Source organism: Sapajus apella, unplaced genomic scaffold (genome assembly GCF_009761245.1).
Source record: "Sapajus apella isolate SASKATOON/1434 unplaced genomic scaffold, GSC_monkey_1.0 scaffold2, whole genome shotgun sequence".
Classification (NCBI taxonomy): Eukaryota; Metazoa; Chordata; class Mammalia; order Primates; family Cebidae; genus Sapajus; species Sapajus apella.
Window position 1 is genome coordinate 6,710,832 of NW_022436942.1, and position 20,929 is coordinate 6,731,760.

At 41.7% G+C, this 20,929-nt stretch overlaps 1 protein-coding gene and 1 long non-coding RNA gene across 2 annotated transcripts in view; one reads left to right on the top strand and one right to left on the bottom strand.

Annotated features, from left to right (window-relative positions):
* Nucleotides 1-10,103: 10,103 nt before the first annotated feature.
* Nucleotides 10,104-20,929, top strand: part of ST8SIA1 (ST8 alpha-N-acetyl-neuraminide alpha-2,8-sialyltransferase 1) — a 150,603-nt gene continuing 139,777 nt past the window's right edge. Inside the window, exon 1 of the mRNA XM_032287547.1 lies at nt 10,104-10,818. Within this exon, the coding sequence (XP_032143438.1) occupies nt 10,583-10,818 (236 nt within the window). The 5' untranslated portion in view covers nt 10,104-10,582. The remainder of the gene's footprint in view (nt 10,819-20,929) is intronic.
* On the bottom strand, nt 13,240-18,838 carry LOC116557838. Its single transcript, XR_004271727.1, has 2 exons — nt 18,608-18,838; nt 13,240-13,308 (listed from the first exon to the last, which is right to left on the bottom strand). It is a non-coding gene; the product is annotated as an uncharacterized LOC116557838 (long non-coding RNA).

Genomic DNA, 20,929 nt, shown 5'->3' on the forward strand with positions numbered 1-20,929 from the left:
AAAGAATACCTGGGGCTGGATGCTTTGTAAAGAAAAGAGGTTTATTTGATTCATGACTTGCAGGCTGTACGAGAAGCAGGGCACCAGCATCTAATTCTTGTGAGGGCTAGAGGCTGTTTCCACTCAAGGTGGAAGGTAAAGGGGAGCTGATTGTGTAGAGATCACATGGTGAGAGAGAGGAGTGACAGAGAGGGAAGGAGAGAGAGAGACAAAGAGAGAGAGAGAGAGAGAGAGGAGGCCATGCTTTTTTTGACAGTCAGTTCTTCAGGGACCTAATAGAGCAAGAGCTCATTCATTTCTGCCAGGACAGTGCCAGGCCACTTGTGAGGCATCCACTTCCATGACCCCAACACCTCCCATTAGGTCCTACCTCAAGCACCGGGGATGAAATTTCAACATGAGATTTAGAGGGGTCAAACAAACCAAACAATAGCACCATGTATTGATCCAGAACCATCAGGTTAAGTTGTCATTGCATCCAAACATCTATCGGGGGTGACTGGGCAGTAGTCCTAGTAAGGATGATGGTATCTCATCTGAATCCCCATCCTGACCACTTTAACTACTGATATTTTATCCCGTTTTATTGTACCTTAACTTAATTTAATTAATTACTTTCTTTGAGACAGGGTCTTGCTCTGTCACTCAGGCTGGAGTTCAGTGGCACGATCATGGCTCACTTCAGCCTTGACCTCCTGGGCTCAAGCGACACTCCTGCTTTAGCCTCCTAAGTAGCTGGGACTACAGGCACATGCCACGAGGCCCAGACAATTAAAAAAATTTTTTTAGTAGAGATGAGGTCTCACTGTGTTGCCCAGGTTGGTCTTGAACTCCTGAGCTCAAGTAATCCCTTTGCCTTGGCCTCCCAAAGTGCTGGGATTATAGGCATGAGCCACTGAACCTGGATGTACCTCGATTTATTCCTTCTCTAATGCTCTTTCTTTGTTTATAGTAGCTCTGAGTTTCTCACCTGTACCACTTCTTTCTTTCTGAAAAACTTCTTTCAATAGTTTTTCAGGGTCAGTCTGTTGGTGATGAATCACTTTAGTTTTTGTTGAAGAAACTGTTTATTTATCTTTCACTTTTGAAAGATAATCTCACTCAATATAGAATCTTAGGTTGTAATTTTTCCCCTCAACAGTTTAAGTATTTCACTTCATTATCTGCTTACCTATATGGTTTTTGACGAAAAATCAGTTGTAATTCTTAACTTTTCCCTCTATGATAAGGTGTTTTTATCTACTCTGGCTTCTTTCAAGATTTTTTCTTTGTATTTGGCTTTATGTAGTTTGAATGATATACCCATGTATTTTTTTTTTTTATATGTGTGTGTGTGTGTATGATTTGTCATGCTTGGTGTTGTCTGAAGTTGTTGAATTTGTGGTTTCATGTCTGTCATTACCTTTGGAAAATTCTCAGCTATTATCACTTTGTATATTTATTATGTTCCTTTTTTTCCCCCTGGTATTCCAAAGAGTTTTAAATTATACCTTTTGAAATTGTTCTGTGGTTCGGCTTGGCAAATTTTTTATTGAACTATCTTCAGGTTTACTGATTCTCTCCCCATCCGTATATAATCTCTGATGAGCCCATTAAAGACATTCTTTATTTCTGTTATAGTGGTTTAGATTTCTAGCATTTTTTATTTTTTCTTAGAGTTTCCATGTCTCTGCTTACATCAGCCATCTGTTCCTGCATGTTGTCTACTTTTTTATTAAAACCTTTAACATCTTAATCGTAGTGATTTTAAATTATCTGTCCAATAATTCCAACATGTATGCTTTATGTTTTTTGCTGCTTCTGGTTCTGATGCTTGGTTTTTCTCTTCAGTATTTTTTTCTTGCCTTGTAATTATTTGTTGAAAGCCAGATATGATGTATTGGGTAATACAAGCAAGGGTAAACAGGCCTTCAAGTGTGAAATTTTATGTTAATTTGGCTAAGATTTGGGCTGTGTTTAACGTTCATTATAGCTGTGAGTATCAGAGTCTTCAAATTTCTCCAGTGTTCTAGTTTTTGTCTCTCTTGTCTGGGCTAGTCTAAGTACTTCTCCCCAGAAAGAATCTGTGTCTTGTATATTTTTCAGCTATAATCCACTGATATTATTTCAGAGTCATACTGGTGTGGTGGTAAGGTGTTGGGGAGGAGAAATATCCTATAATCTTATTGTTACATTTTAGTGTTTAGTGGCCCTTTGTCCTTGGACAGTGAACTTTGCAAGTACTTCTTGACTTTATTTTCCCAGCTTAGGAGAGACAGAAAGCTTAGAGGAGATTGGAATGAAAGAAATGTCCTTTCCTGAGATGAGATAATGATATGGTAAGGTTTTCTTCCTTAAAATAGGGCTTTAATATTTCACAATAGTTACTCTTCCCTACCCACGCAAGAGCCCTAAGATGATCTTTCTCAGTTTCTCTTCCTGTAAACCTGGTGATGAAACAGGAGAGCTCCCTTATTCCCCTCATAGGACATGCAGCAGGGCTGTGGCTTGCTCCTTCAGTGGCCCCAGTGCTCATACTCTTAGGGGGAGCATGCAGATGGGCAGGTGCAGAGGCTGTGGGAGCACTTTGGGGCTCTGGCCCCATGGCAGCATCTAGAGGTGAGTATCTGCAACTCCCAAAGCCCAAGTAGGCCTGTGACGAGTGCTCTTTCAGCTTTGCTGTTTGCAGGTGGCTTGTGATAATCAGCTCAAAAGACCCTCTTCCTTATTGCAAGGGCAGAGGGCCAGTGTGACAGCTTTCTGTATCCTCAGCTCTTGCTCATTGCACAGAAAAATTGGATCACATGTGGGCTGGAAGGATCAGCGTAAAGTTTTATTGAGTGGTGGCAGTGTCTTTCAGTGAGATGGATGGGGAGCTGGAAAGAGGGGATGGAGTGGAAAGGGGTTCTTCCTCTGCAGTTGGGCTGCCCAGCAGCCAGACTCTTCTCTAACCATCCCCGGCTGAACTCCCCTTGGCATCCAGACATCCCTCCCTTCTCTCTTTCTCTGCCATGTCGTTCCACTGTCACTGGTCTGCCAGTCTGCTGGTGTCTACAGATGTGTTCCTCTACTCTGCTCAACATTCAGCTGCTTGTGTCTGTGCCTGCTAAGGCCTTGGGTTTATATGGGCACAGGATGGGGAACGTGGTGGGCCAGAGTGATCTTGGAAAATGCAACATTTGGGCAGGAAAATAGGAGTGCCTGTTCTCACTTAGGTCTGTGAGCACAGGCCTGAGGGTGGAGACCTTTTCAGGGACGCTGCCCTTCTTTATCCAGCACTTCCCTGCCCCCTATTCTGTATCAATGAGATTATTGGAGGCAAAACTCATAAAAGTATGGAGGCCCACTTGACTGTGATCTCCAGGAGTTTCTGTGATTCCCAGGAGTTTCTCTCTTTCACCCTTGTTTATACTCAGCCTCCAGCAATTCCACTATTACAATTCCAGAGGACCACTTAAATGTTCCTACCAGTTTATGGCTCCAATATCTTCTGCTCCACATAAAGATATCCCAACTCTAGCTCTGGATTTGTCCATTTCTCCATATTGGAGGAGGGGGAAATTGCCTTATAACTTTAGTTTTTTGAGGAACCCAAGTAAAGTTGTAGATTTTCAGCTTTCTTGCTTTAAATAAATCTAGGCCAACATAGTTTCCAATCTTTTGCATGTGTTTTTCTTTTTAAATCTTTCATGATTTTCTCTTTCTTATTTTCTAAAATTTCGCTATTATATACCCTTGGTGTGGGTTTTAAAAATTTATTATATTGTGTCCTTAATGAACCCTTAAGTTTTAGGATTTTTTTTTTAGTATGTCTTTGAAAATCTTCTCCTTTTTATTTCTTGTTGTTTGGATATTTATTTTTTGTTTGAGTGTATAATTTATTATCTTTTTTACCCTCTTTTATATTTTTGGCCTACTTTCTGAAATATTTCTTCAACTTTGTAATTCTTTTCTATGAATTGTGTTATAGATTTTGTTACCATATTTTCAATTTCAAAGGACTTTATTTTTGGTCATCTGAATATTCCTTTTGTTCTTGGTTCATTGGATTGTGTCTTGGCCCATGTGAGAATATTAATTATGGTTTTTATTGAAGATTTCTTATGTTTCCTGCATTATCATTTTTTCCTAGCGTTGATTTCTGTGTGTGATTGTTTGGTTGTTTTCTCTCTGCTTTCATGTTGGAGACTGTCTTCAAATGTCCCGGAATCCTTTTCTCTCCACTCATATTTAAGAAGGAGGCCTTAAAAAGAGGCTAAGAAACTCTGTGTGGGCAGAGCAGATAGGTCTCACTAGAGGCTGTTAGACAGGGATGTGGCCATTAGATTGGAGATCTCTTGAACATATCACAATCTGTAGGTCTTCTCTTTCATACTGGTCAATCTCTAGAGTTATTCTCCTGTTTTAAGCCAAGCTGGGGAATAAGATCTAGAGGTTTCAACTGCTCCTTTTTAAAGATTTTCTAACAAACCTCTTTGTTTCATTCATTACCTCCACCTCCAGAGGTCCTGGTTGCCTTTATTTCTGAGCCTTTCAAGAACACTGTAGTACAAATTAGCTTAATTTGTGCCAAGTTGGCTTAGTACAAATAATGTACTTAATTTGTACTCTTGTTGGCTTCTCTCTATGCTCCTCTACTCTGTGTGTCCGTGCATGTGCGTGCACACACACACACACATGTGCACACACGCACACAAATTACTTGAAGGTCCAGACCTTTCTCTCTCCTGGTAAGTCAGTTAACACTTGTTTAGTTGCTTTCCTGCTTGTGAACTTTTTGACATCCTTTGTCTGCTTTTGTATTCCTTCTTTTTCTCTTGTTCTGAATCTTTTTCCCTTTTACTCCCTTACTGTTCTTTTAGTGGCCACAATAGAGAGTGGAGATAAAGAAATGCATTTATTCAGATAAACTATATAACTTTTCTCAATCGACAACCTTACATACTCTGGTGGTATAATTGGTTGTGAAACAGGCACCATTTTATGCTTTTGACTGGCCGTTCCAAGCCATTCTGACAAGAAGAACTTGAGTAGAGACAGAAGAATGGCCTTTTAAAACTTTTATCTCAAATCACTGACAATTCTGTTTAATCTGGACTCCTGCCTTTACATTTTTCTACTACACATTTATAGAGTTTTAAAAGTTGTTTAGTCCCTGAGCAAATCCTGTTTGTGTCCTGTAAGCTTACTCAGATGTGGAAATATAAAAGAATACCCAAATTACTTACTGTAAGTCATACAAACAAGATGGCTAAATATCAGGTAAAATATTTCATTTAAAACATTAAAACTTGGGAATTCATACTTTTCCTTAAACAGTAATGCCTTGGCAATAGCCTGAATAAGTTTGAGGATCTCATTGTAAAACCAAGCAACAACTATTTGTTGAGATGTATGTGCCTGAGTAGGTCCCTGGAGAAACATGAAGAAAATGTGAAATATTGTTCCTGCTCTTCCCCTAGACACTAAGCCATGCCATGTGGAATCCTAATTTAATCAAAAGCACAGGCTTTTCATTTAATACATAAGACCAAATACCCTTCCTGCCTAGTTGATAAGCCATAGTTATGTATGAAACATACTAGCAATATAATACAGTACAATGCAACAGAACACAACTAAGTGTTTAATCATCTGTCAGAGCCAGCATGTACTATGACATCAGATCAGGAGGTCAAAGAGAATAGAAGCAGAAAACACAAATAGTTATTGAGTTCTCATAAAGCCTGTGTTTTAGGTGACCTGGGAACACATTATTGAATGAGAACTTTCTAGCTGCTTGGCTTGGTCTTGAATAATGCACTAGATTTGTACATGGGGAGAAAAAAAAACACACATCCCATGAGCAGATCACAACACCGTGACAGAACTGATTCCTTTGTGTGATATGGCTTGGTTCTATGTCCCCCTTGAAATCTTATCTTAACTTGTAAGATAAGTTACATAATCCTTATAAAATAAGGATTATGGGGACATAATCCCCACGTGTCCAGGGCAGGACTGGGTGGGAGATGATTGGATCATGGGGGCTGTTTCCCCTAGGCTGTTCTCATGATAGTGAGTTCTCCAGAGATCTGATGGTTTTATAAATGTTTGACACTATGTCCTACACATGCATTCTCTCTGTTGCCTGCCACCATGTAAGACATTCCTGTTTCACCTTCCACCATAATTGTAAGTTTGCTGAGGCGTCCCCAGCCATGTGGAACTGTGAGTCTACTAAACCTTTCCTTTATAAATTACACAGTCTCGGTGGCATTTTTTATAGTAGTGTGAGAATGGACCAATATAGTGTGACTTGGAAGAGTAAGAGGGATGGCCTGATTAGATTTGGTGTAATTGTTAAGAAAAAGCAATGGCCATATTGCCCAAAGTAATTTATAGATTCAGTGCTATCCCCATCAAACTATCAATGATCTTCTTCACAGAACTTGAAAAAACCACTTTAAACTTCATATGGAACCAAAAAAGAACCTGCATAGCCAATACAATCCTAAGCACAAAGAAGAAACCTGGAGGCATCATGCTGCCAGACTTCAAACTATGCTATAAGACAACAGTAATCAAAACAGCATGGTACTGGTACCAAAACAGAAATATAGACCAATGGAGCAGAACAGAGGCCTCGGAAGCAACACCACATATCTACAACCATGTAATCTTTGACAGACCTGACAAAAACAAGCAGTGGGCTTGTTTAATAAATGATGTTGGGAAAATTGGCTAGCAATGTGCAGAAAGCAGAAACTGGACCCCTTCCTGACACCTTACATTAAACTTAACTCCTGATGGATTAAGGACTTAAACATAAGCCCTAACATCATAAAAACCCTAGAAGAAATCCTAGGCAAAACCATCCAGGACATAGGCATAGACAAGGACTTCATGACTGAAACACAAAAAGCAATGGCAACAAAAGCCAAAATAGACAAATGGGATCTAATAAAACTCTAGAGCTTCTGTACAGCAAAAGAAACTATCATTAGAGCAAAACAGCAACCAACAGATGGGAAAAATTTTTTGCAATATACCCATCTGACAAAGGGCTAATATCCAGAATCTACAAAGAACTAAAACAGATTTACAAGGAAAAAAACAAACAAACCCATCCAAAAGTGGGCAAAGGATATGAGCACTTTTCAAAAGAAGACATATATGAAGTCAGCAAACATATGAAAACATGCGTATCATCACTGGTCATTAGAGAAATGCAAATCGAAACCACATCGAGATACCATCTCATGCCAGTTAGAATGGTAATCATTAAAAAATCTGGAGACAACAGATGTTGGAGAGGGTGTGGAGAAATAGGAACACTTTTACACTGTTGGTGGGAGTGTAAATTAGTCCAACCATTGTGGAAGACAGTGTGGCGATTCCTCAAGGATCTAGAAATAGAAATATCATTTGACCCAGCAGTCCCGCTACTGGGTATATACCCAAAGGATTATAAATCATTCTATTATAAAGATACATGTACACATATGTTCATCACAGCACCGTTTACAATAGCAAAGACTTGGAACCAACCCAAATGCCCATCAATGATAGACTGCACAAAGAAAACGTGGCATATATACACATGGAATACTATGCAGCTATAAAAAATGATGGGTTCATATCCTTTGTAGGGACATGGATGAACCTGGAAACCATCATTCTCACCAAACTGATACAAGAACAGAAAGTCAAACTCTTCATGTTCTCACTCATAGGCGGGTGATGAACAATAAGAACATGTGGACACAGAGAGGGGAGCATCACACACTCTGACCCATTGATGGGGTGGTAGGGGAGGGTCAGTGGGAGGAAGGGAGGAGAGTGATAACGTGGGCGGAAATGTCAGGTATAGGTGATGGGGGAATGAAGGCAGCAAACCACCTTGCCATGAATGTCGCTATGCAACAGTCTTGCATGATCTGCACATGTACCACAGAAGCTAAAGTACAATAAAAATAAATAAATGAAGAAGAAAAAGCAGGGAATAAGTTTGGATTGTTGGGTGGGCAAAAGCCCACCAAGGTAAGAAAATTCTTGGTTTGCAGAAAAAAGAAAAACAGCACATTGTGTCACAGATCTTTTCATATAAAGCATGATTTTAATGCATACTTATAATATTAAATGAGGAAATATTTACATAGCCCCTTTCTTTTCTTTTTTTTCTTTTTTTTTTTGAGACGGAGTTTGGCTCTTGTTACCCAGGCTGGAGTGCAATGGCACGATCTCGGCTCACCGCAACCTCCGCCTCCTGGTTCAGGCAATTCTCCTGCCTCAGCATCCTGAGTAGCTGGGACTACAGGCACACACCACCATGCCCAGCTAATTTTTTGTATTTTTAGTAGAGACGGGGTTTCACCATGTTGACCAGGATGGTCTCGATCTCTTGACCTCGTGATCCACCCGCCTCAGCCTCCCAAAGTGCTGGGATTACAGGCGTGAGCCACCGCGCCCGGCTACGTAGCCCCTTTCTAAGTGTAATATGCCTTTGTTTTGTTTTTCAGCTTATTTCTTTGTTATTTACTCTACAAGTATCCCTTGGACTTGAGGAAGAAAGAAATGGGGATGGTTGTATTTTATTTAAATTAGAAGATTAAAGATGGCAGATGATTTATCCAAAGCCCTGGAAAGTAGGAAAAGCTCCCCTTTCACTTCAAGCCCTTTTCCAGAATAGAAGAATTGGCTGGTTACTTTGCAGGACTTAAGATCTTCATTTTAAAGAATCGGTAATAGCCTCCACTGTGGTAAGATGTGACTGGGATTTCAAGGTTTCCCTGTCTCTACTGATTTACCTAAGTAGGACAGAGATTTCTTGGGCATGACTGCCGGTGGAGGGCAGTAGGTCACTCAGAGAGCACAGTATTGTTGAGAATATGACACTAAGGTGGTCATCTGGGATGCTACTTCGCTTTTGGTAAATAACTTTGTATCAACTTCTCAAGTTTCATCTCTCAGTGGAGAAGGATGCTAGAAAAAGATACCAGGCACCGCAGCCTGGTCGGCTGAACATATGGAGTTAGAGCCTTAGATGTTGTTTTTGTGATGACTAAGCTGACCAGGTTTCTTCTTTGTCCTTGCACACTTTATGCTTGACGAGATGCTTAAGCAAATAGAATAGGCGACCGCTAGGAGGTACCCGAGCTATGCGTCGGCCTCCCGGGCGAGCAGAAATGGCTAACAGTGACTCCCTCCGCTTGGTGGGTCAAGGCGGGTGGCGCTTTTCCAAGGTCGGATTTGCGATAAGCTTATCGGCGGAGCGAGAAGGACATTTAAGAACCATAGGTCCTTTAATCTAAAAGGCCACGCGCCTCCAAGGCATTGTGACATCTTGAGGTCTAATGTTTGGGCACCAGCCGCCTGCACATCTGGATGCAGCAGTGCCTTTCCCGGCGAGGTGGCTGACCCCGGAGTGCACGCACCGCCTCGTGCGCGCGCTCGCTGGAGCCCGTGAGCGTCCGTGCGTGTGTGTGTGTGTGTGTGTGTGTGTGTGTGTGTGTGTGTGTGTGTGTGTGTACGGGCGCGCGCGCGCACGCGGGCCGCGGCTCCGGGACCGGCTAATGGGGGTGGGGGCCCAGGAAGGAATAAATCTCCGCCAGCCTCTTGCGCCTGGCTGCAGGTTTATAGCCAACCAGTTAGAGAAAGACGAGGGTTACGGCAGCAGGGTGACAGCCTGGGCACACTGGCCGAGTGTCGAAGGGTCAGGATATTAGCCAGTCTCCGCCACACTCGAGAACGGATCTATTTCTATTGGCGGGGTGCTGTTGTTTTTTATTGTCTGCCGTTATCTCCAAAGAACAAGGGCACTAGTGAGGGGTGCGCGCTCTGGGCTAGTGTCGCGGCTCGCAACGGGTCGAAGGAGGCAATTTTGCGGGTGGGGGAGGGAGGGGGAGACCTTGATTTCCACCAATCCCCGGGCGTTTGTCTGCGAAGTCCGGGGCGCAGGGGAAGGCTGCGGCGCGCCGCTGAATTAACTGATGAGAGCGAGTTCTTTTCTTCTCTGGGAGGGGTGGGGAGCGAGGGTCCTGGCGGACGAGGCGGAGGAGCCCGGAGCAGGATAGCGGTCCCGGGCCGCCGTGGAAATTTCCAAGGACTTGGCGCGGCGCAGAGAGCGCGTCTGGAGGAGGGGGGGTTGCCTGGGGGCGCAGCAGCGCGGGAGGCTGCGAAGGGCGCAGGAGCATCGCTCTCGGAAGGGGACAAGGGGACGCCACGGGCCAAATGTCTGGGAGACAGCCGAGCTTTTTCCCGGACCCTCGCCGAGGGCGACCGTGATGCTGCAGAACCGGCGGGAGCGACTCGCCGCCGGTGCTCTCTGCGCTCTTGGAGACCCCAGCACCCGCCTTCTGCAGGGGAAACGACCATGGCCATAAATCGTGACTTGCCCCCCAGCCACTTCCCCTAGAAAGAAATCCTTGGAAAAGTTGCATTTAAAAAAATCCTTGCTCTGACCTTTGGGGCCGACGGGACTGAAGAAGCGTGCGTGCATTTACAAGCAGGAAACCGAAAGGTGTGTGTGCATGGGGGGCCGGCGGTGGGGGACCCTCTGCTGCCACTTCGCCTAGCTTTGTGCTGAGGCCCCGGCCCCCGCCCCTGGGACGCCGGGGCTGAGATGAGCCCTTGCGGGCGGGCCCGGCGACAAACGTCTAGAGGGGCCATGGCTGTACTGGCGTGGAAGTTCCCGCGGACCCGGCTGCCCATGGGAGCCAGTGCCCTCTGTGTCGTGGTCCTTTGCTGGCTCTACATCTTCCCCGTCTACCGGCTGCCTAACGAGAAGGAGATCGTGCAGGGGGTGCTGCAACAGGGCACGGCGTGGAGGAGGAACCAGACCGCGGCCAGAGCGTTCAGGTACTCCTGCCTTCGCGGCTCCTCCCCTCTAGCGTCCTTTCCTCCTGGTGTGCAGAGGACAGGGTCACCTGCGAGGACTGCCTTGCACCGCCTTGCAGAGACGTCCCTTTCAGCCGCTCTTCCTTGTCCCTTCCCTCCATTTGTGCCATTCCCAACCTGGAGACTTATTCACGGTCCCTTTCCCATCCCCGACCCCCAGAGATATGCAGACACCTGCCTTGCGCACGTAAAGACTACACATTTCTTCCCAAGCCGGAGTTGTATTTAACAATTTGCGGATAACCAGAGGCAAGGAGAACCCAGTATAACTTAGTCTCTTGTACTTAATGAGGATTTATCTCTTGGGCTATGCAGACATTTGAAGCTGTAGAGAACAAGAAGCAGGTAAAAGACATCTCCCCGAGGTGGAGTGCACATTCGGTAACATAAATCCCCAACGTGGGAGTGATGGGCACTGGAAACATGGACAGATCCCGCAGCTTTGTGCAGTGTGCCCACAGCAAATGCCTAGCACTTACTGACGTCCTACTAAGAGACGTTACTGTGCAATTTTTGTGTTGAAACCTCAACTTTCCAGTATTATTATCTCATCTTGCCGACCACAAATTGATTCTTTAGAAGGATGAGTAACTTCCCCAAGGTCATTACTTTTGACCTGCGGGGGCTGGAATTTTCATCACTTAAAGCTCCAGAGCTCCAAGCTCTTTTTATTGGCTTAGACTGTGGATGCCTCTGGAAGACTGGAGATGTACTGTAGGTAGGCACTTGAAGTCAGAACACAAACAAAATCCCCAAGCCAGGTTGGAAATCAGAACTCTGTGGATCAATTCAGAGGTTGTAAATCCCCTTCCTTTCTGGGAATTTTAGATTAAATGTCCAAAAATAAGTTCCTGGCAGCAGAGGTTGTGTAGTTAGATTGAAGGGAAGGCAGAACTGCTTCCCCTTTCTCTCCACCTCCCCAGACATGCTGAGGGAACACATTGGTGCTTCCACCACTGCGAGGTGCCCCCTTTCACCTTTAGTCCCTAGGGCTGAAGATACTGTGGTTGGCTTCTTCCTGTGATTGTAGTGGTCTGGGTGGGAAATGCTCTCCTCTGCTCTGCAGAGGATCTTTCTAATCAGTGCAGGGGCAGGTGAATTCCAACGTCAACATTTTTCACTGCAGTTATTTACAAATATTCAGGAGCATCTATACATTTTTTAAAAAAACTTTTAAACATCGGATTTCCCTCTCCTTCTCAGGCCTCCTCCTGGAAAGAGGGTTAGGAAGATAATAGAGCCAGTTTGTTTAGAGGAAGGCAATTGCATTCTCCTTGGAAGGAAGGACTTTCCTTCTCTTTTTAGAACTCTATCATCATTGAATTTAAAAATAGCCCCACTTTTCCTAAAAGTAACTAAGGGTTAATTTTTTCTTTCCTTCACAGTATTGATTGTGGGACTCAAAAGCTGGCAAAAGGCATCACATCCAGCAGTGCTTTTCTCTAAAGACAGAAAGCACTTTCGTTTCAAGTGATGTAAGGAAATGAGTTAAGAACTTCCCATCGGTTTGCAATGAAAGAGTCCTTTTTTTTTAAATATAGGAGGAGGAATAATGAAGCCCTGCTAGAGAATAGATTTCTTGTTAGAGGACACAATCAAGTGGAAAATGCTTCATATTCTGAGAAACACAGGCTGATAGTTTCTGAGACACATTTGCTCCTTGCTTTCTGTAGCCTGGAGTAATCTTCAGTGTGTTTGGCTGTTATTTGGTCTGGTCTCTATGTGCAGAGAATTACTTGTTAAAACCCATACACATATCCCTCAAAGTTAGTGTCTGTAAAACTGTGTAAAAAGCACCATTACTTATTGAAACAAGTTTGAGCTTCAGAGTAGAATTCTAAATATGTATACTGAGTGTACCGTGACTAGATAAACAGCAGAGAATCTTTGGCAACTTACTATATTTTTTGAGTTCTGGCTTTCTTGTTTATCTACACTGCAGGATAGTTATAAAGCTTAATTTCTTTTTTTGAGAGAGAGTCTCACCCTGTTGCCCAGGCTGGAGGAGTGTAATGGCATGATCTTGGCTCACTGCAACCTCCTCCACCCAGGTACAAATGATTCTCCTGCCTCAGCCTCTCTAGTAGCTGGAACTACAGGGACCCACCACCACACCCAGCTAATTTTTGTATTTTAGTAGAGATGAGGTTTCACCATGTTGGCCAGGGTGGTCTTGAACTCTTGACCTTGTTACCCACTCACCGTGGCCTCCCAAAGTGCTGGAATTACAGGCATAAGCCACTGTGCTTGGCCATAAAGTTTAAATTTTAAATAAAAACTGATGCCGAGTATCTGGTACATTGCGTACCCAGAAAATGATTGCTTTATAATTGTTATAAATTATAATTTCTGGTATATGTTACAACCTAAATAAGGAAATCTGGCCAGCCCGTGAGAATTTGGAATGTTTCTCCTGCCAGATTTACTGAGAAACATTATTGGTCCCTACCCCTCTCCCCAGCCAGATACACTTATGCTAATAAACAGAGACAAGACATTTTAAAAGGTAGAAGTTTCTTGGTTTAAGTTAATTATTTTTTATGTGCACATTCAATGTTCTTTTACATTTGGATTGTTAGTATATGGCAGTAGTGTATATTTGTTAAATATTAGACAGGTCCATCAGAAGCCATTATCATGTTAAGGAGACACAACTTCGACAAACAAGCATCTGTTTTTCTCCAGTCTGAAACATATTCTGTATAAATACAAATATATGCACAAGGTGCACTTATATGTGGAGATGTATGCCCATTTATTCACAAGTCATGGAATGATGTCATATATGCATAAAAATATATATGTGCATACATACATAAATATAAATATTTGCAATCAATCAACCAATATTTCATGATATATATTAGGCCCCGGGGGAGAGCAGTGAATAGGATGGATAGATAGCCTCCTCTACTAAGAGCTTACCTCCTAGTAGAGGATGATTGACACACGATTAAATAAATGCAATGACTTAACATACAGTTAAATTCTGTGAAGAGAAAAGAGAGTGTTTACTCTGTTTATAAACACCAAAATTTCAGATTTTATTTTGCCCTCTGTGCTTCCATTTACTTTTGTAATTTTCTTCTTCTAGCTGAGAACTTGATATGTACTGAATTCTCAGAGGAGAACCTTTTCAAACTGCATAGGAGGTGGCAGAAAGAAAGAAAGCTGTAAGAGTTCTGAACGGAACAGGAAGTTTTCCTAATGTTGATATGGTAATAGATAAAGAAATCAATAGATCCCATCGTAGAAACTGTCTTCATTCTTGTTGCTTCTGATTGAGTGGTATTGTGGGAAATGCCAAACGAAAGCATTGTGAGTTTCTTCCATCAGATCCTCACCCATTTCATTTGCTCCTCAGAAATGAACCTGAACTCAGAATTTATGTGCAAGATTTTATTCTTGGCACCTGGCATGATAATAATAATAGTAACAATTAAACTAACAAGTTATTAGGTGCTTGTTATCTGCCTGACACTATACTAGTATGTATTGTCTCATTTAATCCTCATAAGAATCTTGTATAAGTGGATACATTATTATCCACATTTATGAAAATGAGCATGCCCTGGTGTTTAAGAGAGTTGCTATAATCCCGTGGAAGAGACAAGTAATGTATATAATCAACTAACTAGAAATAGGGCTATCAAAGAGAGGAAACCTTGTGAAAGTGAAATAGCAGAGTGAAAATCTTGTGGATTTGGGAGCTGTCAAAACATGGTTGGAAACCTGGCTGTATCGCTTTCTGGTTGTGTAATCATTGTTAAGTCCAGCTCTCAGGGTTTCAGTTCTTCCGTTTGTAAAATGAGGCTTGTAAAAATGTCTTATAAGTTTGTGGTGAGAATTACATGCTGTCATATAGACAGCACCTGTTTAATATGTGATTGTTATAACAATAGAAACACCAGCTAAATGCTGGGGACATTCCCAGAACATGACATTTAATTCTACTGAAAGGAGGGAAATCGGGTTTCAGAGAGGATGTGGTGTTTGGAGTAAGCCTCGAAGGATGGTAGGGTGGCATGGTGGTAAGAGGCAAGGATAGTAGTATATTCCAGGCAGAGAGGACAGCAAAGGTGAAGGCGGAGAGATTTGGAAGTGCCTGGTATGTTTATTGTATGGAAAGTTACGAAGTCACCCATGGAGACCACCATAGGAAAGTCGGCTGGGTGGTAAGATGAAGCCAGGAATCTTTGAAGGTACTTAAGATGTGGCTCATTAGAAATGGACAAACATCAAGGATCTGAGGGTACTGGCTGCGGGTTAACCATCAGCAGAGATGACACATCACTCTTACTGGTGGGTTTGGGAAACAGAATAGAGGTTAACACAGCAAAGTTGTTGTTTTGAAAATTCTGTTGACTCCCTGGGTGGTAACCATTACTCTTAGCAGTCAAGTTCTTTCTTTTCCAAAATTCTGAAGAAACGACTACTTCCAGCAGTTCCACCCTCATGTGCCCTATTTTATTTCCCTAGTTTTGAATCCAGGGATGATAAAAGCTCAGAAATTTCCATAGTTGTCCTGGTGGCAGGAGAAGGGCATTGAAAATGGAGGGTATGAGTGTATGTGCAGCCATCTGTACAGATAAAATGTAAGTTTAGTGTTTGTAAGTTGGGGATTTGTGAAATTCACTTTGAAAAGGTAGTTTAGGAAAAAGATGGTTGAATGAGTTTTGGTGCTCAAGAAAATACACTACAATTATGTTGCAAATTTACAAATGTGGAGAAATTCCATCCCTAATAATTGCAATAGTAAAAACCAATCACTAACATTTATTGAATACATAAAATATACCAGGCCCGGTTCTTAGCACTTATATATGTTTTTTGTCCCCAAAGCAACCTTATAAAGTAGGTTTGTGTATGTTCCTTGTTTTACAGATAAGGATATGGAGGTTTAGAGAGATCCATGAACAAAATGATGGAGCTTGATTTCCAACCTGGAGCTATTTAATTCTAAACCGCATGCTTGTTCCCTGTTAATTTTGGATAAATGAAGCAATGCTGTATACATCTCTCTCATGATTTGGCTCTGATTACTTCTCCAATGTCATCTTTCCTTAGTTTTCCTTTTTAATCTTTGCCAATATTGGAATCGTTATGGTTCCTGAAATAGGCCAGGCTATATTGGTTTAGCTCGAGCTATCCCCTCCACCTGGAATGACTTGACTTTAAGACCACATCTTCCTGCCTTTTTCCTGGACTGTTCCTTCTCATCTCTTAATAGTGCATTATAGTGGTTAAGAGCACAGGTTCTGAAGTCAGCTGTGTTCAAATCCTGATTTCATCACTTGCTGTGTTCTTGAGCAAATCAGCCTTCACTGCTCATTTCTATATCTGTACAATGCAGCTTCTTATAGGATTGTTATAAGAATTAGATTAGATAATGTGTTGAAAATGCTTAGAACTATTTCCAGCAAATAATGAATGCTCAGTCCTTGTTAGTTCTCAAGGCGGCTTCCCTTACTCCTTCCTCCCTTCCCAGGCTGGGCTTAGAAGCTTATTGCCTTTTTTTTTATACCATGTTACATATGATTGTAATGCTTTCAGTTATCCAAAGTACCTGTCACTCTGTGTCTACTATAGGAGATGCTGTGTCTGTAGCTTGAACTGAACAAAATTTTTGCCTTATTGGAATTTATAGGCTAATGATGCGAGACAGAAAATAAACAGAGTTATATGCAAATAACTGGTAGCAACAGGTGCATTAATCTTGCTGTATTACAAATGCAAGTGCACTTAGCTGGCTTCCCTGCTAAATTTTAAGTTTCTCACAGGCGGGAACTGTGCCTCATTCATAGTTGCATTCCCAAAGCCCAGGATGGTCCCTGGAACACCAAACTTTGCTTAAATATCATGTGAATGAATGCTTAGGATGGTGTGGAACCAGACGGCCACCAAATCAGTCAACAACTGTTTTTTTAAATTATATTTTAAGTTCTGGGGTACATGTGCAGAACGTGCAGTTTTGTTACGCAGTTATACACGTGCCATGGTGGTTTGCTGCATCTATCACCTGGTCATCTATATTAGGTATTTCTAATACTATCCCTCCCTTAGCCCCCCACCTCCCGATAGGCCCAGTGTGTGATGTTCCCCTCCCTGTGTCCATGTGTTCTCATTGTTCAACACCCACTGATGAGTGAGAACATGCAATGATGTTTGATTTTCTGTTCTTGTGTTACTTTTATGAGAATGATGATTTCCAGCTTCAACCATGTTCCTGCAAAGGACATGAACTTGTCCTTTTTTATGGCTGCATGGTATTCCATGGTGTATATGTGCCACATTTTCTTTATCCAGTCTATCATTGATGGGCATTTGGGTTGGTTCCAAGTCTTTGCTATTGTGAACAGTGCTGCAATAAACATATATGTGCATATGTCTTTATAATAGAATGATTTCTAATCCTTTGGGTATATACCCAGTAATGGGGTTGCTGGGTCAAATGGTATTTCTATTTCTAGATCCTTGATGAATCACCACACTGTCTTCCAATAATGGTTGAACTAATTTACATTCCCACCAACAGTGTTAAAGTGTTCGTATTTCTCCACATCCTCTCCAGCATCTGTTGTCTCCTGATTTTTTTAATTATCACCATTCTAACTGGTGTGAGCTGGTATCTCATTGTGGCTTGGTCGACTAATATTTAATGAGACCTACTGTGTGTCCAGCACTCTGTTTGGCAATGTGGCAGATCAGAGGAGTAAGCATCATCTGTATTCTCAAAGTGCTCTTACTCTAGAGCAGAGGTTCTTAGTCTCAACCCTCTTGATGTTTTAGGTGGCACGCTGCTTTGCTGTGGAGAGCTGTCCGGCACATTGTTGACTGTTCAGCAGCTTCCCTGACCTCTGTCCACTAAATGAGACAACCCAATATGTCTCCAGACTTGGCAAAATACCCCCTGGGGGGGGGGGGAAATTGCCCCTGATTGAGAACCACTGATTTACAGAAACAAAATCCGCCCAACTGACAGGATTTAAAAAACCTTGAAAATATGTGTAATTAAGAACTAAATTTGGAAACCACAATGTAAATGCTATGACTGTTTAGAGAAAGGAGGTGTGTCTGTGGGCCTGAGTTGCTAGAGAAGTCCTCTTGGAAGAGGACTGAATAAACCGTACTTGATAAATAGGTCTTGGTCAGGAGAGGGTAGGGAGAGGGGAGGCGTTTTAGGGTATTTATTTAAGTTAACGTCTCTGTTGAAAGTACATGTAAGAGCTGTTGAAGATTCTCATTAGTGTTCCCCTGATGAGAGGGGTCCATGCTCTGTGCCCTATACTTTAAGGGGCCACATCCTTCATTTTCTCTGGTTTTACCCTTTGAGGCAGTGTCTTAATGGGGCCTTTCTAGACCCTGCAATTTTTTGCCCTAATGACCCAAGTCTGCTTCCACAGCCAGCCTGCCTGCCTGTGTGGGGCATTTTCCCCAATCTTCACCCTGAGAGTGGCTTCCCCTTCCACCCCCAGTATGTACAGTCCTATACAACACACCAGAGGGCACAAGGGATGGCCAAGGGAAAGCTCTTTCAGGGAAGGGGACATTGTGAAAGGAACTTTGATATGGTGCCTTGGAGCCCACATATGCACGTGAGGCTTGCCCTGTGTCCCTAGGTTGCAGGACCAAACTTCCTGGAGTTTCAGAAGTCTAAGTTTGAATATGGCATTCCAGATTGTTATGCAGGTATATTTGTCCAGGGAGGACAATGGAACCTGTTTTATCAGTTTGTTGGTTTGGTTATAACTTCTCAATATTAGATACAGTTGTGCTTTTGTTCTCTGCCTTGCAAATGGAGGTGGTTGGAGAGTTTTTGGTCTGTACTGTATAATCAATACTCAAGTGGAAAATTGTAGTGGGTTTTTTTTTTGCTTTGTTTTGTTTTTGGCAACTTGGGAGTCCATCAGTCTTCATTTGAGAACAGAGGATTTTAGGAAACTAGTTGGATCAATTGAATAATTATGCAAGTTAGTGTAGAGTATGGCCAGTTAGTCTTTTGAGAAAGTTATGAATCATCTTGGAAATAATGATGACTATATATCATTAATGCATTCTCTCATAATGGATTTGATAGATTTCTGGGAAAATAATCTATTTTAGCTTCTCAATCTGACCTGGCTCTATCAGGAGCTGTGTGACCTTGGGAAGTTCCTTAACGTCTTTGTACCTTTGTTGTGTCATCTGCAAAATGCGTGTAATGTGCTAATCTACTTCATAGGTTTGTGATGATAATTAAATCAGATAACTAATATAGAATCCACAGCCATCCTCACCTGGCTGGGTGGGATGACAGGAAGCTTGTTCCCACCTGGAAAATATCTGGACTTTGAAGTCCCAGAGATCAGGATCTAATCCTGGTTCTGTCATTTATTATTAACTTTGTGACATTGAACAACGTACATAGTCTTCCTGAGCCTTAGCCACAGGTGGCAGTAGTTACCTTGAGAGGATTAGATGCTGAATAATTGCTAATTATTAGTCCATAATGAAGAGAAAATTTGTGTCTTTGGACACATTCTATGCCTATTAATTGTACTTTCAGTAAAAGAATATCTTAAAATGAAATGTGACCTTGTGATACACCCTCTTTTTTCTACAGTTAGTGTTAAGGGTACTGTATTATGGCCTGCAAAATTTTATGGAAGGCAGAAGAGCCCAGCAATAAATCAACTGATTTCAATCATTCATTCAACCATGTTTGCTGAATGCCTATCGTGTACCAGTTAGATGCTGGCAATACAGTGATCAATACAAGGCATGGTCCCTGATTTGATAAAATTTATAGGCTAATTAACAGCAGTTTTCCCATATCTATGGTTCTGCTTTCCATGGCTTCAGTTGCCTATGGTTAATTTGGTCCAAAAATAATAAATGAAAAATTCCAGAAGTAAACAATTCATGAGTTTTAAATTGTGCTCTGTTTTGAGTAGTGTGATGAGATCTCACTTTTTCCCACTACGTCCTGCCTGGGATGTGACTCTTCCCTGCATTCAGCGATTCCATACTGTTGACACTTGCTGCCCATGAGTCACCTAATATCTATCTTGGTTGTGGGATCACCGTGCTTGTGTTCAAGGAACACTTATTTTACTTTAATAATGGCCCCGAAATGCAAGAAAGATGATGTAGGTGTATTGTTATAATTGTTCCATATTATTAGCTATTATTGTTAATCACTTACTGTGCCTCATTTATAAATCAAATTTTATCATAGGTATGTATGTATAGGAAAAAATAGAAAAAAGCAGTATATAGGGCTTGGTGTCATCTGAAATTTCAGACATCCACTGGGGGTCTTGGAATGTATCCTCCATAGATAAGAGGAGATTCCTAGTTTCATTCGTTAAATCAGTGAAATTGAGTAATGTGGGATTCCAAGGGTTGGTTGTAGTTTGTCTGTTTTGGATAATGATAATGAGTTGAAGCCATCGATTTCTTTTCCCCTTTCGGTTGAACTGCCTTCTAGCCGTGACGTTGCATGAGAGGGAAGCAGCCAAGACCGTAAGAGCTGTGTTGCTCTAATTAGGTGCCAGGAGGAAGTGGAAATGAATTCAGAACCACACATTCTCCATTTTTCAGATGTTAAGCACAGAGGACACTACCAGAGATTTCCAGGTGACCATAATGAGAAAAGAGCCTTTTAGAACAAAGTGTGTGTTTCCATTATTGATAAAATAAACATATATAGTACATGATTTTATGTCCCCCGTGTTCATTTAAACAATTTATAGCGTTTATTATTTGTCTGATTTTGGAAAGAATACATAATTACTATACAAAAATTTTAAGTTTAGTAAAAAGAAGAAAAAGCCTGCTCAAATTCCCTCACTCAGAAGTACTCATTGTAAACAGTCTGTTTCGTGTATGTTTGTTTGCATGTGTATATTACTAAATTGTATGTATTTTGTATATTTAATTTTAAATCCTCTTTTATTCAATCAAAACCTTTAGTATTTTCTCATACAATTAAATATTTTTTAATATATAAACTTGTGAAAAAATAGCTTTACAATTTTTTATTTTGGAAAAATAACTATTCATTGTCCAAGTGTTATCATAAAAAATACTT